This window comes from Equus asinus, chromosome 17 (assembly GCF_041296235.1).
Source record: "Equus asinus isolate D_3611 breed Donkey chromosome 17, EquAss-T2T_v2, whole genome shotgun sequence".
Classification (NCBI taxonomy): Eukaryota; Metazoa; Chordata; class Mammalia; order Perissodactyla; family Equidae; genus Equus; species Equus asinus.
The window spans coordinates 24,821,494-24,849,453 of NC_091806.1; the positions used below are offsets into that span (position 1 = coordinate 24,821,494).

At 33.9% G+C, this 27,960-nt stretch overlaps 1 protein-coding gene across 1 annotated transcript; it reads right to left on the reverse strand.

Annotated features, from left to right (window-relative positions):
• Positions 1–14,773: 14,773 nt before the first annotated feature.
• On the reverse strand, positions 14,774–15,742 carry LOC106844051 (olfactory receptor 8U9-like). Its single transcript, XM_014861385.1, has one exon. It carries the CDS (start codon positions 15,740–15,742, stop codon positions 14,774–14,776), a length of 969 nt encoding a protein of 322 aa, XP_014716871.1.
• Positions 15,743–27,960: the final 12,218 nt, after the last annotated feature.

Genomic DNA, 27,960 nt, shown 5'->3' on the forward strand with positions numbered 1-27,960 from the left:
ATCATCACCATGGGGTTATAATACCATGGAACACATTTGAGAAAATCTGTTCTAGGAGTACATAACACTGCTGATGCTGGCACTTCAGAATTTGGCTGCATTTGAAACAAAATTGGCCAGAAATAAGGCCTGTGGTTGTTGTGATTTAAGCATCTTCTGATAAGGCTGGGGTTCACTTCAGGCACAGCAAAAATTAGCATGGCAGATATAGAGGCTCACTTTTCTCTGCCATTCCTGTAAAGTAGCCAACTTTCAAGTGGGAAACAATTAAACTGAATCAGAAAGAGCTAGATTCATTCTCCTCTCTCAGTAGTGTTGAATCCTTAAGAAGAGACTTTGATATATTTCAATAACTTGACTGTAATACTATGGCCGATCATAAAGTTATTGGCAAAGATCTAGTCATTTTAAGAACCATTATATAAAATTGAGATTTAAGGTTTCCTAAAATGGTATGGTATATTATTTTAGTTTGTAACAGGTGAGAAACACAATCTTAGAAATAAGCTCTCATAAAGCAAAAGCCGATTTTGTTCAACTAAGCTTTATTGAAGATGGATGGATGATTATATTTATTTTCTTAAAGAAAAGTATATTGCTTATAAGTATTATTTGTAAAAAGTTATAGCTTTTTAAAGTTACAAAGAATTTTGAATTGGGACATCAAAACAAGAAATGTGTTAAAAGATATTGTTGAAACAAATATAAAATTAAATAATAAATGCTGAAGTACTTATTTTTAACTTTTTATTTTGACATTGTTTCAGAATTGCAGAAAAAAAATGCTAACATTTTACAAAGAATTTCTGAAGGTTCTTTATCTCAATTCCCCAAATGTTAAGATTTTACTACATTTTTTTCCTGAAGTGTTTGATAATCAACTGAAGACATGATGACTCTTTACTCTTATAGACGTATAAGTGTATATTTACTAAAAGCAAGGGTGTTCTCTTAAATGACCAGAGAACTGTTATCAAAATCAGTAAGGTAACGTTGATATGGCATTATTATCTAATTTACACACCTTATTCTGCTCTGAAGGACTTGTCTCACTTGTTAAAATTTGAGTTGTTCTTGAAGTCTTTTTAAGTTATGTTTTCCAGTGTTGATGTCAACGTCCCTGTCAGGTCATCAAAACGAATAATTCTTTTCATATTCATCTTACTGGGACTGCGTGTATGTGTGTGTTTTATAGGCAATATTAATGACTTAAAGCTGCTGTAGTGATCTAAAGTAGATATGATTGTTACCAATTAAGGTGCATGAATTGGAGTTTTCAAGTTAAAACTCCACAAAAGAAAGATTGATTTTAAGTGATCTATGAAACAAAATTTAACCTACTATTTGCAATTGACTTTATTTCATTCTGAAGTCTTTCAGTATTAGCAGGAGTTATAATGTTCATAATAAGAGATACTAAAATCAGAAAATTAATGTATTCTCTGTCAATATTAATTTTTTAAATATTATAGCATTAGAAAGCATGTTACCAATGGTATGCTAATGCACAAAACTTGAAGTCTACTGTTTACTGTTGTTTCTACTTTTGCATCCCAGCTCTGAGGGATTTCAGTTAGACCACAAGTCATTTATTTTATAGTAGAAAGCACCTCTTCCATAAATCTCTTCAAAGCGTTTTTGACTTGCTGGTTCCTCAGGCTGAACACTAAGGATTTAGAATAGGACTTACCACAATATAGAAAACAGAAGCAATTTTGTCAGTATTCAGGGAATGACTTGTTTTGGGCTGCATAGACATGAGGATGATTGTCCCCAAAAATATAGTGATGGAAGTCAAGTGGGAGGCACAAGTAGAAAATGCCTTTTGTCTACCTTCAGCTGAATTAATCCTCAGAATGGAAAATAGAATGAATATGTAGGAGATGAGAGTAATAAAAAGAGAGAAAAATGTATTGAAACCAGCAAGTGTGAACAATATCAATTCTTTGATATCTTTGTAATTGATTTTATGACAGGCCAGATCAAACAGGGGAACATCATCACAGGAGAAGTGATTTATTATATTTGAATTACAGAAACACAAGCAGAATGTAAGAATTGCCTGTAGGAGTCCCATGGAAAAACCTTACAAATATGTACTAGCCACCTTTTGAATACAGATCCTTCTGTTCATGACAATGATAGAAATTGTTAAAAACGGCCACATACCTATCGTACGCCATGACTGAGAGCATATACATTTCACAAACAACAGAATGATAAAGCAACACAAGTGAGTGGCACGAGCAAGTAAGCATATTCTTTAATTTCCAGGAGGAAGTTCATGGGACTGTTAGGGGTGACAGAGGAAGTATAGCAAAAATCAACAAAAGCTAGGCAATTGAGGGAAAAAGACACGGGTGTGTGAAGCTGAGGACTGATACGAATTAGCATAATTAACCCAAGATTGCCTATAACACTAATAAAGTAGATCACTAGAAAGATACCAAAAAGAAGAGCTTGGGCCGGCCTGGTGGCAGAGAGCTTAAGTTCGCACGTTCCGCTTTGGCAGCCCGGTGTTCGGGGGTTCGGATCCCAGATGCGGACTTGGCACTGATGTTAGCTCAGGGCTAAAAAGAAGGACTAGGATAACAGCCAGCAATTTTGACACTTAACTATTGCACTGCCTTCCAGAAAGATGAAGACAAATTATACCTCAATTAGCTGCATCTGTTTTCTCACAACTTTAAAAACATTAGATTTAAATAATTAGATGTCTGTTGTACATCTACTTGCTAGCTAGTCCTTTTGTATTTAATGAGATGAAAGTTTTCTCTTTCCAATTAATAAGTAGTTTGGGGCAAGATACTCATATATATAGATATAAATATACTGTGGAAAGAGCCTCATCATGGATTTTAAGTGCTGCTCTAGCATATAGTATAATCATATAAATACATGTGGCTTTTACTAAATGTTATTTTCTATTATTTTGCTTGTAATGCTAACTTACTTTTTATAACTACTACCAGTGCAGCTCCTCCCTGCTCACAAAGCTACATCTGCGCATCTCTTACCAAGACCATGTTCAGTGACTTCAGGTATGTTTAAATCAGCTACAGAAGGAATATTTTTCCTATGGAAATTGGGAAATCAACTGATGCTACAAATCAGCACTGTTTTTGGTTTTTGGGTTTTTTTTTTTTTGAAAGCCAGTTGATAAACATTCACTGGCTGCCACTGATTCCCACTTTGTTTTACATTCTGTAGTTTGTAATGTGGTTTACTATTTGTAAGGATGAATAACTCTTCATTGAACTTCATTTTAAGAAATGTCCTGACTGTTTTTGCAAGTTTACTTCATAGATTTATTTAGGATTGTCTATCATGCATTACATATTTGAGTTAACTTGTGAAGAACTTTCTTCTTTCCTAAATGTGAAACTATAAATGTATTCAACTTATACTTAAACTACATAAATATATAAGGCCAGCATTTTGCCAAGTTTAATAGTAAATTAAAACCTAGGTTTTAAATTTTTGTTTATTATTTTAAATGGAATCTTGAATTTTTTATTTTCATATTTCTTTGAGGTTACATTTTTATTATGGTATTGTTTTCATTATATAACTTTGTAAGAGAATACTTTCCCAAAATCCTAAAAAATCTAACAGTATCTTTCCACTGAACTTATTGGTTCAGATACAATATCACATACTTTATAAATAATGATATTTTTACTCCTTCCTCCCTTGCATTAGCTAACACACTAAAAATACTGTTTAATCAGAGTGATGATTCTCTTAATCCTGAATCGAGTTGAAATGTCTAGTATTTCATCTCAATATATTACTCTGAAATATGCTGCTATCTCATTTACCCTTGAAATATTTATACTGCTATACCCATAATACTGAGTTTTCATTGTGTATATGCGATTCCACATTTAATTCAAGACATTCTATCTTCTTTATCCACCAGATTACTGAGTTTGTTGGAATTTCTGTCTGGAACAAATCCCTTCAGATCAAAATTAGGAAGAATTGAATCCTGAGAATGGCCCATAGGACAAGTGAGAATAATCTTCAGTCATCATAAAACAAGCATGAGTTAAATTCTTAATCTAAGAAGTGGAAGATTATCCAGAATAGATATTCTGGAGATAACTGTCTAACACGCTTCTACACACAGTCCATGGCCAAAGCCAATAATTCAGAAGTGAGTGAATTCATGCTCTTGGGACTTACAGACAGGCTGGAACTTCAACCTCTTCTTCTTCTTCTGTTTTTATTTTTGTTAAAGGAAGATTAGCCCTGAGCTAACATCTGCTGCCAATCCTCCTCTTTTCGCTGAGGAAGACTGGCCCTGAGCTAACATCCATGCCCATCTTCCTCTACTTTGTATGTGGGACACCTACCACAGCATGGCTTTCCAAGCAGTGCCATATCTGCACCCGGGATCCGAACCAGGGAACCCCAGGCTGCCAAAGCGGAACGTGCGAACTTAACCACTGAGCAACTGGACTGGCCCCTCATTATTTGTTTAAAAACATATCAATTTGGGTTATTTTTCTGTTGATTTTTCTTTACTGTATTATTTTAAGTGTTATATTGTCATATATTTTACATATCCTTTTGAACTGTTGTTCATAATTGGAATATGAATATCAATATAAGGTTTAATTTAGGACAAGATAATATATATAGAAATAAAGTTTCTTGTTACCTAATCCCAGAATGTCATATGTCATATTTCTCTTTCTTTTTCCATGCAAAAAATTAAAAATAATTTTGAGAAAACATAAATTGTATTGTACACACTGGACATTAGACTTGGTATAAATATCGCACAGATAAAGTGACTCATACTCCCTATCTTTTCAATGATTAATGGCTCTTATATAGTACAACTCTTTCTAGGTCATCTCAAAAGTTTTCATATTATTGATTTCTTTATTTGTTTGCTTTAATGTGTTAGTGAACAACAACTTTGTGGAAAGATTATTCTAGATGTTTTATATTTTATCATGGACTCCTGATTCACAGATAGATTTTCAATATCTAATCATAGCAATGTTGGCATGGAGGAAAGCATAGACCTAGGAAAACTTCAATATCACATATTCTAATTTACATATCAAAGTCCATTAGGAGAAAAAAAAGAGAAGAGACAATTGTGTATTTGTTTATAGAGCTACTCAGACTAGCACCCTTTACTTGACTAGCGGCTTTAAGACAATTTTTGCCATGACTCACTTCAAGAAATATGTGTAATAAATGCCATAGCGCACACACACATGTCTAAAATGATAGTCTCACATATGGATATGTGAATGCACAGATCCGGAAGAATTACCAAAATGCATTAATATTTTCTCTAAAAAGTTAATTTTATTAAAAAATGCAGGCTACAGTGTACTAAAGTGTATTCACCATCTGGTAACGTTTCCTTAGGGCAGTTTAGCTTCCTCCCCACCATGGCTACTCCTCACTGCCACCAGATTAGAAATGCGAATATACTCTGCTTACCTACGACCAATTCCTAACAGAAATATCTCTTGCTCCTTTAACATTTCTTTTATTCCTTTTCTGAAATAAAGTGTCACTTTTTCCTTGCACTTAGTACTTGCCCTAAAGACTTTTACTCTACGTTCCCGTTATAAAGAAATATGTGGATATGAATGTGTATACCCATGTGTGTGTAAATGTATACATGTGTACATATACATATGCATATGTATACATAGAGGTATATGTTTGATTATCATACTTCTGCTAACATAAAATCAGAACCAAAGGAAATTTAATCATCTTTTGAGAAAGGCATATTACTTCCTTTTCTCCCTCCAGAACTTTCAGCACAAGACTAAGCATTCAGTTTCTTGTTGTTGTCTGCTGTCAAGTCCGCTCTGACTCCTGGTGATGCTATGAATGAGTGATGTCCACAACGTCCTATCCTCAACAACCCTATTCAGAAGCTGTACACTCATGTCTTTGGCTTCCTGTATGGGGTCAATCCATTTTATATTCGGTCTTCCTCTTTTCCTGTTGCCTTCTACTTTTCCCAGTATTATTGTCTTTTCCACAGGATCCTATCTTCTCGTGGTATGCCCAAAGTTTGACAGCCTCAGTTTTACCATTTTTGCCTCCAGTGATAGTTCAGGCTTAATTTGCTCTAGGACCCATTTGTTGATCTTTCCTGTAGTCCAGGATATCTGCAGAGCTCTCCTCCAACACCATATTTCAAATGCATCAATTTTTTCCTGTCAGCCTTCTTCACGGTCCAGCTTTTGCATCTGTACATAGTAATTGGGAATACGAGGGTGTGGATAATCTTGGCCTTACTCTCTAACGTGACCTCCTTACATTTGTTGATCTTTCCTAATTCTCTTATTGATGCCCTTCCAAATCTTGATCTTGTCTTGATTTCTTGGCTACAGTCTCCATGTAAAGTGATGACTGAACCAAGGTAGACAAAATCTTTAAAAATTTCAATGTCTTCACTGTCTATGTTAAATTTGTACGGTTGTTCTAGATTCAGTATGTCCTCAGAAATCATCTGCAGAATTGGACTGAATTTTCCATCATAACTGTTTATATCAAGAAGCTTTCTTTCCATCATCAGTTACAGTCTTACACAATAGTAAGCCTATTCATTGAGATTCTTCTATCCTAATTCTGCGTTAAAAACATTATTTCACCATGATGATACTGATATTTCATATTCAAAGGAAGTATGGCATAGCATTTAAAAATATGAAACTAGATTTTGAATCATGGCAATGTCATGTATTAGTAATTGTGTCCCTTAGTCAGATTATTCAAACTTTCTTGGCTTGTGTACTGAAATATAAAACACAAGCAATATCCTTCTTAAAGAGTAAACGCACAATTTCCATTTGGATTCACTTGTTCTATTATATCTACGAAGAAGAAAAGGCACTTGAGGTTCTTGCACATTTAGCATTTCTGTAATGAACAATTGCTTTTCTAATGACAGATAACTGTTGAAAGATGGTATTTTGAGATTTAAGCCAAGCAGAAAGTAGACAGAATCTTGATCAAAATAGAGAGAACTGTATTTTAATTTGGCTTTGTCACTCTTTAGTGACATAAGTTTTAGCATGCCAAAAATGTAGTTTGTTCTTTAATTTCCTAATCTATAAATGGTGCTATTTTATATCAAAAAGGATTGTTAATATTAAAATAAAATTTTTTATCCCCAACACATAGCAGACACAAATACATTTTAAAATAGAAAATATGTTAAAAAGTGCTCCCCTAATACATTAAAAGGTAGATGAACATAGAAATCAGTGTAAGCACTTTCAAAATTCCCTGGCAGCAGGGAAGACAGTGCTGATGGATCAGAGTCAGATACCTCCAGGGCTTGAAAATGGAGGTCACTGGACAAGAAAAACACAGAAAATCCTTAACAGTTGGATGCAGATAGCTATGGTTAAAGTTTTATATGCAACATGTCTTTTACATTAAAGACAGAGAAGAATGTCTTAAAATTTTAGTTCCTCAAATGATGTCTTAGCAAAGAATAAATTACCAAAAGAGAAATAGATAGCCTAATTGATATATTTTGTTATGTCAGGAAAAAGATGAGAGAACATATCAGGAGAAGTTAGATGTTCTTCATAAAGCATAGACTGAAAAAGCAGAAATAATTTTTACATGTGCTGTGTATACTTGTTTCCACCAAATTCTACGGGAAGAGAACAACCTCTTTGATGATATTGATCACTGCTGCCAATTATCATTGTATGAGATGGGTAAGTTATCAAAGCTTTTAAAAGTCAGGTTAGCAGTCACACAAATAAATAAGTTCCATTCTGAAATAATTAAGCAACTATTGGATTGGAAATTTACCAAGATACCAGACAAGCCTTCACTATTTAGCAGCAATAAGAACTTCAGTATGCCATTTCACTTTATCTTGAAGGTAGAGTATGCGTTTATATGCAAACATATTTGAAAGTATATTCTATGTGATCTTTTACCATCTGGTCCATGATATTTTATATTCACATTCTTTTCACATCTGTTCCCTTCTGCCACAACCAACACATGATAAGCTAACAAGAATTACATTAGTTAGAATAATTGTTTTGCATTCCTCAATTACAATATACCTTTAAATGCTTTTCTACTTAAGTGCTTCTCACTATGCTCATCTCTATCAGGTGAATGGCGAATGAAGAGTTAGAGAGAAAACTCCTATTTATCCTTCAAAGCCTATCAAAACCCCACTCTTCTATAAAGGCTTCCTTGATTTCTAATGTCCATTCTTTTATACCCATCAGTTTGTATGCCTGTTTTCCAGAAACATTTTATATATAACTCATTACATATCATCTCACATTTATGGCAGCCATCTGTTTCCATATTTCTTCTCTTGATAGATTGTAGACTCCATGGGTGGAAACCATGCCTTTTTCGTTCATTTGCTAATGTAGCCCCTTTTAGATGTTTGGTAATGTGGAAGCAAAGATTAATTTTTGGAGAAATAGTTTGATACTTATTTTCCTTGCTCATAATTAATGCTCCTTACTGATATCAGATATATTGAGGGACATACTCATGACTTGATTTTAATGTGCTCACTTCTCATCCTGGGTAAAGTGTCTAACTTTTACAAAAATGGGAAGGGCAGTTTTGACATAGATTACAATCTAATCAATTAAGTTCCTGACATTTCCAAATGGTCTAATAGATTCTACCTTGGAGTCAATAATAGAATCTATCTCTATTTTTTTATTTCAAACTAATAAGAAATATGTTTTCTATAATAGCTCATACATGCATAACTGCAATAAAATTAGAGGAAACACTCTTTACCTTTATTTTAGAAAATGACACCTAAAATGTTTTATTCTGAAATCAATTGTGCTCTATTCTACCTCATTTTTAAAATACTCATTTGGATCTCAAATTTTAAATACAGTCTATAACACTACCTGGGTAGCAGGTGTTCCTATTTCTTCTCCAAGTGGGTTTGGGCAACAACATACTGCATAGTTTTCTCAGTGACTCTATCTAAAGGGATCTTTCTTAGGAATATGATGCAAGTAATATAATCACTTGCAGGCTGGAGATCAATTAACTATCAATTAGCTATTCTCTGGTTTTGCAGAACCACACATCTGAAACTCTTCTTTACTATGACAGTATTCCCCCAAAGTTCCCTAATTTTTGAAATGCTGTTATTTATTTATTGGTGTTTTAATTATCTATTATGCTGGTGTTCTTGCCTAGTGACATGAGTTTTACTTATCTTTGAAAGGAAGATAAGAATTTCCTTGTGAACTTTCTTACAACATGTCTTTCAAAGTACAAAATATCTAACTCCCCCAAGAACATATCCCTGAACAATTCAAGACATAATGCTCTCTCTTTGTCTTACTCTTTGAAATGTTCACGAACTGTTTGTTTCCTCTTTCAGGTTGTCTCTAGCTGTTATTATTTAATTTCCTTGGTGACTTCATCTATAGAGCATTCTTCCAGATTGTTCACTTAGCCAATCTGTGGCCACAGCAAAGCTGTGCAGGAAGAACATGTTTTTAGTAATTATTAGGGAGCAATGCATCTGTTATGGACTAAATTGTATCCCCCTACCTCCAACATGGAACCTTTAAGAAGTAATTAGGACTAGATGAGATCATGAGGGTGGGCCCCACCGATGGAATTAATGACTTAGAAAAAGAGGCACCAGTGCTCAATCTCTCTCTCTTTCTCCACACATATACTAAAAAAGAAGAGGTCAGGTGATCACACGGTGAGATGGTGGCTGCCTACAAGCCAACAAGAGAACTCTCACCAGAAGCCAAATTTCCAGAACATTGATCTTGGGCTTTCTAGCCTCCAGAGCTGTTAAAAAATAAATGTCTGCTGTTTAAGCCACAGAGTTTATGGATTTTGTTATGGTAGCTTGAGATGAGAAAGACAGCATCTCTGTGAAAATGAAATAATCCTCTACACTACAAATGGCTTTTTCAGTGGGGAAGAGGAAAGAAATTACAGAATTATTTCCTTTTTTTCCAAAATAGTGCCTTTTCTGTTGTCTTCCCCATAATTTAGGGAGGCCAGCATTCAACTGAGGATGCACCAGATATCTTCTAGAGGTTTCAAATAGACAGGAAATGAAAAACGTAATAGAGCTTATACACAGAATATGTAAGTGAGAGTGTCAGTAAGGCATTTGGTACAAATCCTGGGGTCCAAACAAGGAGAAACTTATATCCTCTGAGACTCTGAATTTGAGGATGGATAAGCAAAGAGTTGTGAATATGGTTTGTTGGAAAACATGGATGGGCTTCTATGTTTCATATATTGGCTTTTAATATAATATTTGCCACACAGTTTCCTATGAAATAAATTTCCAACTATAACACTAGGTTTCAATACAATGAAGGAGGAGTATCACTATCTAGCGTTTTTTGCGAATCATGCGTTAACACATCTGGTCACTGAAGAGGAAAAAGCAGCAATCCCTTAGTAATTAAGGCCTGACATGATCATATTGTGTCAGTGTTAATCAGAATCTATGTATAAGTGCAGACTGACTATCTTTGAAATATTAAATATTATTTTATAATTATGCAGTACTTAATTTTGTTTTAAGCTTGCAAATATATTTAATACTGATGGCAAAGTGTCCTATTCTTGTTTATGTCTTGCAATAAAATGCCATGACTTGGTACCTAGTATTGAGATGTTGGAACAATAACTAAGAAGAAATCTTCTATATAAATTCGTGCATATAAATAAAATAGATTGAATTCAAATGACAATGAAAAGAAGTTATTAACCACAATTTGTTAGGATTGTGTTTTTATAATGTTTATTCCACAGTATTTTATATGTTATTAAGGGCTCTTCCCAGGGAATGTTTTATCTTCCCATTTCCTAATCTTTAGGGAAAAGAGTTCTGCAGAGTTCATCAAAGTTTGGGGGAAGGGAGATTATTTGACTAGGAGAAACATAGGGAAAGTTTTAGGGTGAAGTAACTGTTCCCCACATTACTGAGGTGGTAGCTACTTGACTCTATTCATTTGTTATAAATGCATAGAACTGTATATCACAAAGAGTAAATTTTATATGGAAACCAATGAAAAATTAACCAGATTGTTGGCAAATACCAGCAAGAAATGCATACTAATGTATCTAACTGTTATAAATGCATGATACAACCACACTGAAGGACTAACTGACCTAAGTAACTTTGGACAATGGCATTTTGATTAGAAACCATAAAACTATAGACCAAAGGAATTGTACATAAACTCTGTGTCCTAGTTTGTAAATTTGTTTCTCATGGGGGTTTGAGTTAAATTCAGAAATTGTCTTATGTGTATATTGGAGCTGAACAAATAATGAAATGTTTTTTAAGTGGAAGGATCCAGGTTTCTCACTGTTGGAGAGGAACTTTACAGATTAACGTGAGATTAAGTCTACAATGAATCTTGTGGTACTGAATTAGACAGCATGATATCAAAATGAACTCACGTTTAGCTTAATATATACACCAGTGCTCTCTCCAATCCTCCACTGGAAAATGTTCCTCGACATTGTGTTTTTCGCTTGTTTAGAGTGAGCTTGGGAGTTTCTTTTTGCTTTCTCTCCCTCAGTCTTCATTGGAAGGGTGTTTCATAGCATCTCCACTGAGAAAGCACCATCAGGACACATTTATCTCACATTCCTTCCTGAGTTGTCACTAAAGAATGATCTGTGAGAACCTGGGGGTTGAGCTTCTACAAGTAAAGCAAGTATGTTAATATACTTATTTAGAAACTTCCTCATATTGTGGAATAAATTAGAACAAATAATGATAAACTTTGACAATGGAAAGACTGGATCCCCAATAAAATTAATCTCATTTCTTTAACACATGAAATCAAATTTTAAATCAGACTCACAATAATTTTCACAATTTCCTGTTTTCCCCAGAAACATTTTTAAAGAAAAGTTTTACTTCTTAACATTTGGACAAGAATAATTAGCCATTCAGATCACAAATTTTGAAAAGAGAGGATTTCCTTTTCAACGTTAGATTTTACGAATTACCCTGCAGCAGAAGCCCTGGTGGACCTTAGATTCTCACGAGTGCTACCGCAGTAATAAAACTGCTTACAATTGGAGGTCTAAGTGGACATGATTGTCATAAGGAATTGAGGAGCTTCAGGCACGAGTCCGGAGTAGTACTGTTGAGAGAGACCTCCACTGGCAAGGCAGTGCTCCTGGGATACTTATGAGAAATTAAAAATCAGGGAATTACTGAGCTTCAGGGGATGGTAGATTTATTTAGTACCTCAATTTTCAGACAGTGCTTTGAATAGTAATATGATTCTATGGAGATGATTCAGTGTTCCTGAGTGACCTGAATGAAGATATTGGGGAAAATGTGTTACGAAGAACAATTGGGCAAATTTTTATGCTACCGCCTTATTCTCCCAGAGTTGCTGCAATTGCTATTGTTATTATTATTATTAATAATAATATTAGAATAGATTTATGAACAAAATACTTCCGTAAAACAAAAATAAAACCATATACTTAGTACAATCCCATCATTTTACCAATGAGAGAACTCACAGGTAAAGAGGGAAATAATTACTTCCCAAAAGTAATTCAGCTAGTGGTTCTATCACAAGTCAGGTTTATATCCCCTGACACCACATCTATTTATTTGTCTTCCATCTCCCAGAAGAAAAAGGAACCAGACTTTCATGGCTAGGAGCAAACTAGGCCTGACTATATATCTTAAACAATTCTTCAGATATTTATTTTTTTTTAAGTTTTGTTTTTAAACTTTTGAGCCCATTTTATGATAGGAAGAAGTGCTGGATATACTCCAGTAAGTATATCTCAGCAGGCTGAGAAAGGATGATGAATGTCAAAGACTTTTAATCTTTGAAAATACACTTATTATCAAAATGGCATTGTTTTCTGTCAAATTATACAAATAATGTAGTATACAGAAATTATAATACCTTCTTAAGTTGGGTTTCCCAAAAAACAGACTCTAAGTCAGTGATTTGTGTAAATGGCATTCATTAGGAATTGTTCCCAACAGTAATTGCATTGAGGGGTAAGCGGGACCTGGAAAGAAAGTAAGCCAAGCAAGGGTGTAGTATCAAAGTCTCATGATAGGAACTTTTGTCAAAACCCACAGGAGGATTATGGAGCCAGGTAGATCAAACATCAGAAATATTCTAATGAGCAGGCAAAGGAGCTTGAAGATTAATGCTCCTGTGCACATAGCAGTCATTGGCTAAGGGCTGTCCCATGTGGGATGTAAATTCCCAGTAACTTCTGGTAGACAAGGCATGGAGAAAATAGCTTCAGGAAGCCTGATGCTATTCTCCAACAAAGAGATATAGGCACTGGCTCTTGAGAAGGAAAACATACCAGGAGCTGTATACAAATATGGTAAAGGGATCCCATGAAGCAATGGTAATCAAAGTGCACTCCTAGACAAGTAGCATCAAGATAATTTGGAAACTTGGTGGAAATGCAAATTCTTTGGCTCAATGTTAGATCTACTGAATTAGAAACTCTGGAGGATTAACCAAGTAATCTGTGATTTAACGAGCCCTCCAGATGACACTAATGCATACTCAAGTTTGGAAGGAACATTGGTAGTGTCCACTGCAAATACTTTCTAGCTAAAGAACTAATTTTAAAGCAAAAATTATAGTGATATTTAAATCTGAAATAACAACTGCTTTAAACCTGATACATCTTTTTAAAGGAAATGAAAGTTCCCTCTATGTGCTGACTACCTTGATGAGGTATACATATAAGTTTGAGATCAGAAGGTTGAGGGAGCTCAGCTGGTTGGTATTAATTCAAAATTTTGAGCTGCTTGGTTCAATCTGGAAAGGTTCTATTAAAGTCAGAAAAAAATAGACTTTGAGACAAGAAATGTTACCAGAAACAAAGAAGACTATTTGATAATCATAACAGGAAAAAGTTTCAGTAAATTTAGCAATTAGAAATTCATGTACAACTGACAAAGTCATCTCAAAGTATCTGAAATAAAATTTGACAGAGAAGAAAGGTAAAAACATAATTCTACTGGGGTTTAATAACACTCAATAATTGATAGAATGAATAAACAGAAAACCAGAAAGGCTATAGAAAACTTGAGCAACACTATTCACCAGGTTGTTATAGATTTATATGAAATTTATGTAAAATTGTTTAGTAAACAGTTATTTAGGATAAGCTTTCTTAGCTTTGGCACTATTACCGTTTTTTGTATGAGGGAATTTCCTGTGCATTATAGGTTATGTAGCAACATCTCCAGCCTCAACTCCCTAGATAGAAATAGTGTTCCTTTATGCCACCTTGTCATGTTGAAAATCAATAATATTTACAGACATTTCCAAATGTCCCCTGGAAGGAAAATCACTCCCAGTTGAAATCACTGGTTTACAGTTGTCTCTTGGCATGCAATTTAAAATATATTATTAAAGAACTCTTAAAGATATACTGCTAAAGCAATATAATCCTAAACTGTGTGTTTGTGGTACCTTGACTTTTGTCTCTTCTTGGCCAGTTCCTAGTTATGTAGCTATCAGATGAGATAATGGATTTTTTAAATATATGTTTTCATTTGAGAAATAACACAGTGTAACTTCTTATGATACTTTCTACATATAAATTATAATTCTAAGTCAAACTTTCTTACAAAGAATTCAGAGAGTGATTTCATTTTACAGTGAACAAACCTTTGTTGACTACTAACTAAGATGAAGGCATTGTACTAGTTTTATTAATACAGGAAAAAAAAAACAGGTCATGAAAGAAAGTCTACTTTTATTTATTTAAATCGTTTTTTAAATTTCATGAACACAAAAGCCTGGTTGTTAATGCTGATGACTTTTTTCAGGGCATCTTTCACATCTTTATTCCTAAGGCTATAGATCACAGGGTTCAACATAGGAATGATAACGGTATAGAAGACAGAGGCCATCTTATCTGTGTCAAGAGAATGGTTTGAGCTTGGCTGTAAGTACATAAAAATTAGGGTACTATAGAATATGGTGACTGCCAGCATGTGGGAGCTACATGTGGAGAAGGCTTTGCATCTTCCCTCAGCTGAGTGCATCCTCAGGATGGCAGAAATAATATACATGTAGGAGATGAAGATAATCAGAACAGAAGAAATGAATGTGATACCAGCACAGGTCAAAATCAGTAGTTGTTTGGAGTGAGTGTCTGAGCAAGTTAGCCTCAGGAGAGGCATGTCATCACAATAGAAATGACTGATGATGTTGGAATGGCAGTAAGAGAGGTGAAAGGTGAGGATGGTATGAAACAGTGCCATCAGGAAGCTGTAGCAATAGGGGACCGCTACAAGCTGAATACAGATTCCTGGGTACATCGTGACTATATAGAGGAGAGGGTTACAAATGGCCACATATCGGTCATAGGCCATGGAAGCTAGGAGCAAGCACTCAGATGTCATGAAGGTGAGGAAACAGCCTAATTGAGCAGCACATCCCTTGAAGGAGATTACATTTTGTTTGTACAAGAAATTCCCAAGCATTTTGGGTGTAATGACAGAAGAGTAACAGAAATCAACAAAAGCCAAGTTGCTGAGAAAGAAGTACATTGGTGTGTTTAGTCTTGCATTTGTTCTAATGACTAGGATCAAACCTAGATTGCCTACTACTGTGAATAGGTAGATGGATAAAAATATCACCAAGAGGGGCATCTTCAATTCCTTTTGATCTGTGAGGCCCACGAGAATAAATTCTTTTATGTGGGTACAATTTATCTGAGCCATATCTCTTTAAGGCATCTGCATAAGGAAGTAGAGAAAAGAGTTACGTTCAAGTTACCCTTCCTATAAATGGTGTTTTTACACTTCAATATCTTGTGAAGCAGTTATTTGCTAATATAGAGATCATTAGTGTACTGACATTCTGGGAATTGGAGGGAGAACAGAAAGAGGTATATGGGGAAAACGCATATTTCTCTACTCTTAAACCCATTGAACACACAAAGATGGGAGCTATGGAACAGTCACACTGCCTTGGTTTCTGTTCAAAATTCTTATGCATTAAGCTGCTTAAAACTGTAAACTGACATTAGAATGTTTAAGCTATTGTTTTTATTGGAAAGATGTTAACACTAACAACTTAAAAGAAAACAAATCTTGTGCAGTGGCATCTCTTTGACAGATGTTTCATCATAACTGTGCAGATACAATTCCACATTGTCCCAATGCTTGCAGAAATATAGTATTGCATTTTCTATTTTACTTTAACAATTTATCACTTAATGGTCACTATAAGTTGCAAAATCATCTTCATAATTATGTTTGCAATGCAAATACTGAAAGTAGGAAAGATAGAAAGTATAATTAGGTGTTTATTTACTTCTTTAATGTCACTAAAGCTTTATGTAAAAATCATATTATTGGCCCACTTTACGGACGAAGAATAGGAGATTGAAACAGAAACATCCAAAACAAAATCAAATAGCTGATCTGAATACAATTAGTTGAGTTTCAAATGCATGTGTTTCTGACTTGGGAGTCCACATTTCATCATTATAATCTTGATACAGCATATCTTATTTATTCTGTTGCTAGTAACAAATTATTTGAAGATTTTACTTGCTATAATATTGCATAAATATTTTTATCTCTAAAACATGAACTTACATGATCAAAGAATATTAATTCCCATATAATTTTATAGTATGTAGTCCTTTATAGTAAAATTAATATTTTCTTTCCAAGAGATTAGGAAATTTATATCTCATTAAAAATCAATTTGTAAGTCTCTTTCAACACTGCACCTTTTATTAAAGAATATAGATTTGAATTATATCTTGTGTGTTAATTTTTGTTTTCCTACTTTAAGTTGGATATCCTTCTATTCATTTTTTCTTATTCATTGTCATTGCTTTTCACAATTGAATTATTGAATCTTCAATTAAATTTATTTTAGTAAATTGTAAAAATTATAGAACTAGGTTCTTGCTATTAGTGTCAAATGTCATATTTTTCATTTACTCCTTTTCCTTTTCTCTGTCCTCTGTCTCTCTCTCACTTTAATACCTGAAAAAGGAAAACAAAGATTTTTTGGATAAACTCATACAAATTGCTTTATACAACCTGGAAATTACACTGATAATAAATATACAAATAAAACAAGATTTTGTGTTTCTTCAAATAGTCTTCAGAGCTTACTAATAGCTCTTTGTACTTACAACTAGTGTTTAATTTATTGAAAATGCATTTAGTTTTTTTTTTTTTTTGAGGAAGATTAGCCCTGAGCGAATTACTGCCAATCCTCCTCTTTTTGCTGAGGAAGACTGGCTCTGAGTTAACATCCATGCCCATCTTCCTCTATTTGATATGTGGCACGCCTACCACAGCATGGCTTTTGCCAAGCAGTGCCATGTCCATACCCGGTATCTGAACTGGCGAACCCTGGGCTGCAGAGAATCGGAACGTGACAACTTAACCACTGTGCCACCAGGCCGGCCACATTTAGTTATTTTCTGTTTGTTTCAATCAATATGTTTATTGAGAAACACTATGTGGTAAGTAATAACTTTCAAGGAATACTTATTCACCTTAAATTTATTCCCTTTTGAAACCTTAAAAATGATGGAGTTTTAATGTCTAGTTGTAGCAACATGGAAATTAAGATAAATAAGACCTAGTAACCCATCCATTCCAAATATCTAATTTGTGTATTAAAAATAAAAGTTGATTTTGAGAAAAAGAAAAATGGACAAAGGAAAGAGAAAAGGAAAAATAAAATAAAATTTCAATTTATTGGGTTGCTCAGATCAAGACCTTTCACTAGACTATTAGCTCTCAGACTCAAAATTATTTTACCAAAAATCATGGAAAAAAATACTTGTTACATGATGTCATGGAGCTAATAAAATTATCCAGAGCAATACTCTTATTCTCTTGCCTGCACTTATCTTGTTCTTTCATGTTCTATTGTAACCTGTTCTATTGTATTTAATCCAAATATACTGCCAAAATTCTAAAAATCAAATACATGTTCCACTAGTAATTACAAGCAAAGTTTCAAAAACTGCACTCTAGTCCATACACATCATCACCATTTTCACTACAAGTAGATACGTAACTTGCCTAGAAACAGCTGTGGACAATTCTATAAACAGCTCTAAGCAACGCCTCCCACTCTGATCTATAATTAAGACTGTGCATATTCTTCCTTTAATATTTATCTTGACTATGTCCAGCTGTTCTTTCCTTAGAAGCATATTTCAATTGACTATTAATTTCCATACATTACTACAGTCTGAAGACAGAGCAGTAAAAGAATAGATGATAGACAAGACTGGAAAGAAAGACAGATTTACCCAAATTTCCTTTATTTTTCTGGTCTCTTTTTCTTTCAGTTGTTTTTCTCCATCTCCAAAACACAAAACTCTGATATTTGTACATACAAACCATTTTTCTTTTCATTAAAAATAAAGTATGTATTATATTTGAAATCATATGTAACTTTATACAATCTCATCCCTGAATTTTTTATAATCCCAATTCCATTCAACTTTCCCAGCGATCAGTGGACATCCATTGGTCCAATTACTACAGTTGGTCTAAATTTGTCAATAACCACATGCCCTTCCTTGCTTCTCTACTTTTGTCTTCGCCATTCCTAGTAACCTTCTGTGCAAGAAAAATGGAGAGTTGAAGGGAAAATTTTATCCTTTAAGGCCTATTGAAATATTGTCTCTTCTGTGAAAAGCTGCTTGCCATGTTAAGTTATTATACTTCATATTTGTATTCTAGAATCACTTTAGACATACTTCATGTATATTTCTTTTCATATTTATGACAACCATCTGCTTCCATACCCCTTTCCCTGGTGGATGTTAGACACTTTATGATCGAGAGCCACGATGATGTAGTCTTTTCTAAATGTTAGGTAATGGAGAATTAAAAATTAATTTTGCATTGGTTAATTTAAGATTAATATCATAGTAATGATATTTGAATAGTTCTTCCTCTTAATCTTAAGTTATATTCTTTGTTTTAGAAAGTATCTCTAGGGACATACTGGTGACCTTTGCTATGCTCCCCACTAATCCTGAGTAAAATCTCTAGCTAATGTAAATGTAGAAAGCACAGTTTTGACATAGATTATAATTGGGTCAATCATGGGCCTGATATTTCCAAACCACCTCATTGATTCTAAATTGGAATTTTTATTTTCTTTACTCTAAAAACAAATATATGTGTGTGTTTATATATATACATACATATATATTTTTAAAGAGCATATAAACCAATATATAATTTTGAAATTTTGTGTGCCATAAGAAATATGATTGACTGCCTATTATGTATTAAATGTCTTCCTGAGTATTAAGGTGACAACAAATAAAGGTTAGAGTTCAGCCATCAAAAAGCTTACTTAGCATCTAAAGAGAGGAAGATAGTAGTCAAGCAGAGTCAGAATGGTGAGTTATAGTAATCCGATGGAGCTAAGTGCTGGATACAAAAGGAACATATGAGAGGAGATTCTGTAACTAGAAGGAAGGGAATGTTACCGGAAGATTTCCCTTGGTAAGCCTTATCAGAACTGATATGAAAAGAGTTAAGGAAAAGAAAGTTTGAAGCAGAGAACAGGCAAAAAAAGTGGAGTTAAATGGCTAATTTCCACAAATCCTAAATACATGAATGTGTGATGCTCATTCAACCTTACCTTCTGGATCTGGTTTTGATTTTAATTAGCTTCACAAGCTTAGAAATTTCATTTGAACATTTTTAAAGTCAACTTATTCATCTATATATAAAAAAAGTGATTAGGTTATCTCTTCACTTCCTTCCAGTCCTTCAGTTGTTATCGTCCATTTCACACCAAGATGCTCTTGATGCTTTCATCAAAACTAATACGAGATCAGAGAAAACACTGTTTACTCTACAAAATGTACTTCAAACTTTTTAATTCTAGTTCATTGTATTATACTCTACTTACATTTTAAAATTCTTATCCTGAGGTACAATAGCGATGTTACTATTCATCAATGAGTCAAAGCCCATTTCTAACCTACCCAGGAGAAGGGTGTTCTTATTTATCCTCACAATGAGTCTGTTAGCAGCTGATTGCATGGTTTTGTCAGTGTCTCTGTCCCAAAGGACTTACCTCAGAGCCTGATTCAAGTAAGATTATCAGAAATATTATAGTTTGTGCACAAATGAGATCCCAAGGCATGATGAAGATTTATTGATTTGATTCACTGTTTTTGAAGAAGATATCCACAGCTCTGCCTTTAGTATATCATTGCTCTAAGGTTCTCCTAACTCTTAAAATATTATGGTTAGTTTATTTTTAAAAAATTGTTTTTGTTGTTGTAGATTACTAGTCTCAGTATTTGAATTTGGCTTTTAAATGCAGGTAGGAATTACATTTTTAAAATTCTTACAAATAGTTGCTGTGAAATGAGCATCCAATTCCTTAAAGGACCTACTCCCCAATAGTGTATATACAAGTCATTTGGTAAAATCTCTGGGCATTTGCTTACATCCTAGTCACTCTGAACCAGATAATGGATAAGAAATATGTCATCAACTTGGAGTGTGGGGAAAGAAGGGTGGATATGTGTTTTTATATACTGACTATGAATTTAAAATTTGTCCTTAGGTTTCAATAAATAAATTTTTAACTATAACACTGGGCTGCAATATAACAAAGAGAGGAATAGAATCTTACGTTTCTTTTTTATGGTGTATGAACAGGACACTTTAACAGAAAGAGAAAACAGCAAATGCTTGGAAATCACAACCTGGTTATATTGTGTAACTGATGATCAAAATAGGAAGTACATATGTTTGAATTATATTTTGTAGATATTAAATAATTCTTCTATGAATATATAATATCTCTCTTTTTGTTTTCCATCTGCAAAACACATCTGGTACAATTAGCTAAATGTCCCATCTCTGCTTGTGCTTTGTTATATACTGCCATGACTTGTGTTTTGGTATTGAGAGCTTGATTACTATGTACATACAGTACAATACTTAAAACAAAAAACAAGCAAAACAATCTTTAGGAGCATGAGTAGTGTCCCTGGACAAGCCATTCAACACTAAATGTAATTTAGAGGAAACACTAATGAATTAGAACTATTTAAAGAGTCCATTTGATTTCCCAATACTTTTTTGTTTCTTTATCTTAAAATACTATATCAGGTTGAAAAATTAAATAAATCGTAACTGATAGAGAACATTTTATAGAGGGCCATGGAAAACTAAAACGACATTTTATACAGGAGTTCAGAAACTTTATACATTGAGTCTGCATATATCTCACCTGATGTTTTTGTATAATGTCAGTTCATAGATTTCTATTAAGAGATGTAACAATCACTGCAAGTGTCCATATGTAACTCATGGCTTAGTTTATCCTGCAACATCCATCTCCTCACTCTCATGTCACATCATAAACAAGATTTATAGGGCATAGTGTTAGTGAATAAACATGTAGTAAAGACAATGCCCAGTGAACAGAGCTTGGCTGCTCAGACAATAAAGGTAAAGTAGTAAATTAAGAATTTCTATCTTGTAAGGTTAGACTACATCAATATATCAATGTTTCAACACTGATGAACAAGAGCCTGCATACTAAAAGATGCTACATAATTTCATTCTTTCCTATTTTCTAGTGGATATATGAGCTCTCATATCTAATTTAAGGGAAATAATCCTTGCTTACTAAAGTATCTTCTCTAGCTGTCTATTCTAAAACTAGTGTCATTCACCAATAATTTCATAAAATAATAAAGGAAAAAAGAGACAATGCAAAGTATCAAGTAAAGGCTTTATCATAAGGTTAGTGTAAATTATTAAAAAAAAACCCACTATTCTCTGAGATGCCTCATATTCCTTCTCCCTAAGCTGAAGAACTTAGAAGAAAACCCTTTGGATAACTTAATTAGTTAGAGACGTAGTAAGAAATAGTTTGAAACAGATTCTTTTTGTGTAATCTGAGGATACCTTAATTACAATTTTTCCATGTCTATGAGTCTGACTTTCTCCTGCAGTTTTGTCAGATTACATTTATTTTCCTTTATAATAATTATTACGACTGAAGATTTAGTGCCTATGCTTGAAGAAGTTTTCAACACTGGAATCCATTCATAAATAAAGTGAACACACTCATAGAATGTTAATATGATTTTTCATATATCTCTTCTAGCTGAGTTCTTTGATTACTTGTCAAGACTCATTCCTAAGGCTAAATGTCAGAAGCACTCATAGAACTTATTAAAATATAGATTTATTGACCACTACCTAGTGATTCTGCTTGATAAGTCTGAGATACAATCTGGCCAGCTTTATCTGTTCAATATCGTACAACAGATTTTTGAGTATATTCCCCAATCAAAACGATGATAAAACAAAACTATACTTTTTATAAAAAATAATTAAATGTTTTCTCTAATGATAAAAGGAACTCTCGCAAGCATGGTCCATTGAGTGTCTGATGATATGACAGTACAGTACATTTATTACACACAATAAAGAAGACTGATTCTGGTGTAGGGTGATAGGAAAATCTTCAGAGAATCTGCTATGTGTATGAGCCAATGTGAAAGCATATTCAATGATGGTACTCTGGGTTTTTCATTTAAAAATTATACAAATTATATTAATTGGAATAAAAATAATTTCAATTGTATTTGTTAGGATTGAGAATACAAATTCATCAGTAGTATATATTTTTTAAATCAAATATATTAAGAAAGAGTTATGAAGTTTTATTTTACATGACCTTGTCAGTTTAATTTTACTAACTTAGCCATAAAAAAGATTTCAGCCATCTGTAATTACAGTTCAAGAAGCAGTGATCCGCCATTCCCAAACACACCCAGGAAGAAAGCTAAAAGAAAGCTAAAGAATAAGAAAGATCGACTAACTTCTGTCCTCCATATTTTTTGGCTATGTTCAACCATTAAATCTTTTTATCTCTCCTGACTCCTGAAGACATATTTATGTCAAAAAGAGCACCTGCATACTCTTTAGTAAAGCTAGTGAATAATCCTTTGTGTCTGTATTAATCTCATAACTCCAAGACCTTCAGTTTAGTTTTTAATTCACTGCTTCCCAAATCCTAGCCACTTTTAATTCCCAGGTTTACATATTTCTAAACCTATAGACCAGCCACCTACCCTTTGCTTTCTCTGACATAATGGAAATCTATCTTAACCTTCTCTTTATTTACTATAGAATTCTAAAATGACATTGATTCAAAAGAATAGCATAAATTTGTCCAAAACCTCTTTAAGGCAACCTTCATGTCCTTATTCTGCAGGGTGTCGATCATGGGATTCAGCATGAGAATCACCACAGGATAAACATGGAAGCCAATTTTATCTGTTGATACAAAGCTGAAATATTTCCATTTTGTACTATTATGAGTAAAGCTATCAATGTTTTAACAGTGATTAACAAGTGGATGTATACTAAAAGACACTGCACAATGTCATTCTTTCCATTTTTTAGTGGATTTATGAATTCCTGTATGTGCTTTCAGGAAATAAAAAGATTCCAAAGGACTATGAGGCTCCCTTGCTTACTAAAGCTTCTCCTCTAGCTGTCCATCCTTAAACAAGGGTCATTTATCAATGATTTTGTAATAAAATAAAGGAAAGAAGAGACAATGCAAAGTATCAATTAAAGGCTTTATCACAATGTTACTGCCACTGATAAAGCAAAACTGTTCTCTGGAATGCCTCACATTTCTTCTCCCTAGGTTCTGAGAAGTTTAGTAGAAAACCCTTTAGATAACTTAATTAGTAAGTAAGAGTTTATCCAACGAGAGTTTATTTTACTATTGTGTCTGTTCTCACTGACAGATAGACATGAGTGAAGACATTCCAGTGAAAGAAAGAGAGGTTCTATTGATTTTCTGCTCCTCTTCCATGGTTGAGGATTCAACATTGCTGACTAGTGTGTTGGTGTACAGTACAATTATTTCAACATAAAGAGTACACTCAAAGGCTATGGGGAACTGATAAAGGTTTTAATGATTTACCTAATCTCACTCAGCCGGTTGTAGTGGAACAAGACTCTAGAATGATGATTCTTTGTTTTGTTATTTCAAAATGCCCTGTTTTCCACTGCAGACTCATCATCACAACTCTGTCTCAATCACTAAACTCTAGCCACATGGGCCTTCTAGTAGTTTTTAAAACAAGGCAATCATTTTCTAGTCTTAAGGTTTGTGCTCCTATCTTAGTTCCTCTCATTACATGATATGCCTTAATTTTTTTTCTGTTTTGTGTTCTGCACTACTCTGTTCTAGGCCATTTCATCAGGGGAACCCTGGCCAAGATTCACTAAATTGTGAAATATGCTAGTGGTGCATAAGCAGATTTTAAGAAACCCCTCTCTAGACTTCTCTCCTCTTCATAAACGCAAACACAAATATCCTTCCTGTAACTATCTCATAGCAACTTTTCCCATCCTCCAAGACATTTCCTTTACCGATTTTCTGACGTAAAATCTAGTGATCTCCTTACTCTTAGGAGCAGTACCAAATCTTTTTGTTCTCTATTTCTATTAAGAGAAAACATGAACTTCTCTTTACTCCCCTTCTCCTTATAATAGATAGCTAGATAAGAAAGTTTCTCTTAGAAATTTGTAAAAATGATTTATATCCACAAGGAACATATCTTTTGGGTAAATCTACCACATAGTTTTCTACTAAAGAAACTTCCAACTATTATAACACTGGGCTTCAATATAGGGGGAAAGGGTCAGAATATTACATTTCATTTTACATGATACATAGCCACTAAAATTTTACTGGGCGTACAATGCACTAAATACATAAAAATGACAACATGATAACATTCTATGAGTTATGATTAAGATACAAATTATAGGGGCTGGCCCCGTGGCCAAGTGGTTAAGTTCGTGCGCTCCGCTGCAGGCGGCCCAGTGTTTCGTTGGTTCGAATCCTGAGCGCGGACATGGCACTGCTCATCAAACCACACTGAGGCAGCGTCCCACATACCACAACTAGAAGGACCCACAATGGAGGATATACAACTATGTACCGGCGGGGCTTTGGAGAGAAAAAGGAAAAAAATAAAATCTTTAAAAAAAAAAAGATACAAATTATATAGAGAGGAACTGTATGTTTAAGATATTAAATAATTACTCTATGAATATACAATGACTATTTTTCTTTCATTAATTAAATTTACAAACAAATCTACCACTATTTGTCAAATATTCCATCTCTGTTTATGTCTTTTTAGAAAATGCCATGATTTATGGTCTGATATTAGATGGTGAATCAATAACTGTAGGGCTTAACAGGGGAAAATGAGTAGTGCTCCTAGACAAGGCCATTCATCTCTCTAATTAAGTGGTATACATATTTTTTTCTGGAAACTAAACATGATTGCCTAATAGTTTTTGGCCTAAAATACAATACTAATGTAAACAGTTACATAAAACATCACTCAGAATGGACTTTCTATAGAGAGTCATGGAAACACAAATCATAGCTTTTTATACTGGAGGTCAGAAACTTTATACAATGATTCATCTATAAATTTCACATGACAGATTTGTTGAATATTAAGTTCATTGGCTTATTTAGAATTCTACAACCAGTGTAAGCGTCCATATGCAACTCACAGTCTATGTTACAACACTACACCAATTTCCTCCCTTTTCAGAAACAAGATTAATAGCACACAGTGTCATACATAAACAGAAGACCTCCCAAGAGCTCTTTAGAGAAGTTACACGTTTCTTGTCATGGCTTTTGAGAGAGTACCGTTGGGGCATTGGTGTTTATTTAAAGTTCCTAGTTGAGTTATCATATTGAATTAATTTGTGAGAATAAAGTAAATACATTATAGTATTTTGAGATTTTTTTCATACTTAAAAAACTGATTTTGACGACAATAGAAAAATGGAATCCTTGGAAACCCAAACCTGTCAGTGAAAGCGATTTCAATATACATGAAATCAAAATTTAGATTGGAAACACATAACTTTCAGAATTCAATTTTCCAATAGAAGTGTTGTTGAAGATAAAGTAAAACTGGAAATTTCAAAAAGTACAACCTCATCTCCAAGCAATATAAACTATCAGATTTCAAATTTTCCCAACAGTCGGAGTTCCCTTTCTAGATTTTAAGATTTCTTAATAACTAGCAGTGTTTGGAGCAGTAATAGGATTCTGTGGGGCTGACTAGGGAGCATTGCAGAGTGTCCTGAGAGGAGGATGTCAGGAAAAATGTGTAAGAAGACAATTCAGCAAAGCTTTGTGCCTGCTATTCCAATCAACCAGAGCAGTATGCTGATTAGTATTATTTTTTAGGATTAATTTGGGAACAAAAGAGTTCTGTGAATAATAAATAAATAAATATAAATAATAAACAAACTATATTTCCAGCACAATACTGTAATTATTCCCATGAGGAGATGCAAGCCTAGACAGAAAAAAATAATAAATTTCCAAAATGTCATTCACATCACGTGGTTCTATAAGGTGTCAAATCTTGATGGACCAATCTGTTCACTTGTCTTTCTTCTCCCAGAATAAACATTCCCAGATGTTGGTGCTAAAGAAAATAGGAGAATTAACTACATATAGGTTCATCTTTCAGATTTTTATTTTTGAATCAAGTCCATTTACTGATAAGGAAGAGAAGCTAGGCATGCGACAGTAAGACTCACAGATCTGAATGATTTGATGAATATCAGATAATTTTTATTTTGTTGTTTTTAATAAACTAAAGTGTATCCTTTATTCAGATTTTCTTACTGTTTACCCACTGACCTTTTTCTAATCCAGGATCACATCTAGGAGAGAACATGGCATGTGGTCCTCATCTTTCCTTAGTCTCCTATAGGCTGTCACAGTTTCTCAGATTTTTTTCTTACTTTTTATGACATTGCCATTTTTGAGGTGCACTGATCAAGCATTTTCTAAAATATCCCTCAATTGGGCTTCCTCTGACATTTTCTCATGCTTAGACTGGGGTAAAGAGTTTTGAGGAGGAAAATCATGGAAGTGAATTGACATTCTCATCACATTATAACAAGAACACATAGTATCAATGTGACTTACCACTGCTGATGGTAATCTTGATCACATGGCTGTGGGAGTGTTTGTCAGGTTTTTCCACTATGCAGTTACCCCCTTTCCTTTCCATATTATATTTTTTGGAAAGGAGTCGCTATGTGCAACTCACATGCAAGGAGTGGAGAGTTGTGGTCTGCTTCCTTGAGGGCATAGGATCTACAGAAGTTACTTGCAATTCTTTCCCCTGTGAGATTCGATTCTTTTCCCCTATTTGTAATGTATTTAATCACTTAATTATATCACTATGTTATCACGGAGACATTTCACACTTGGGATAATAATTCAGCTCTAAAATTCTACTTTATTTTGTTAGTCAAATTATTCTGGCTTAGGCCACTGGAAACGTGTTTAGTTGGCTCCTGTGTTATTTTGGCAGTCTCCAACATTGTTTCTCATTTTTTGTTCTTTCTTTTTCTTTCCTTCTTTCCTTTTTCTTTCTCTTTCTTTCTTCCTTCCTTCCTTCCTTTCTTTCTTTTTCTTTCTTTCTTCCTATTCTTCTTTCTTTCTTTCTTTCTTTCTCTTTCTTTCTCTCTTTCTTTTTTTCTTTCTGTCTTTCTCTCTCTCTCTCTTTCTCTCTCTCACTCTCCCTCCCTCCCTCCAGCCATCCCTCCCTGTCTCTCTCTCTCTCCTTCCCTTCCTTGCTCCATCCCTCCTTCCCTTCCTTCCTTTCTTCCTTCTTTCTTCTCTTTCTTTCTAAGCACTTTCTTAATTTCAGACACTATAATGTGCTCTTTGCTCATCATATAAATTTCTTATTCAGTCCTAGAATCAGTCAAATCTCAAAGGAGCCTTGGCTCCTTATCCTGAAGAAAGTTATTAGAAACTAACATCTGGGCTGTACATGTTTGTTGCTAGTGAGATATGCACAAGATTCCAGACTTTATCA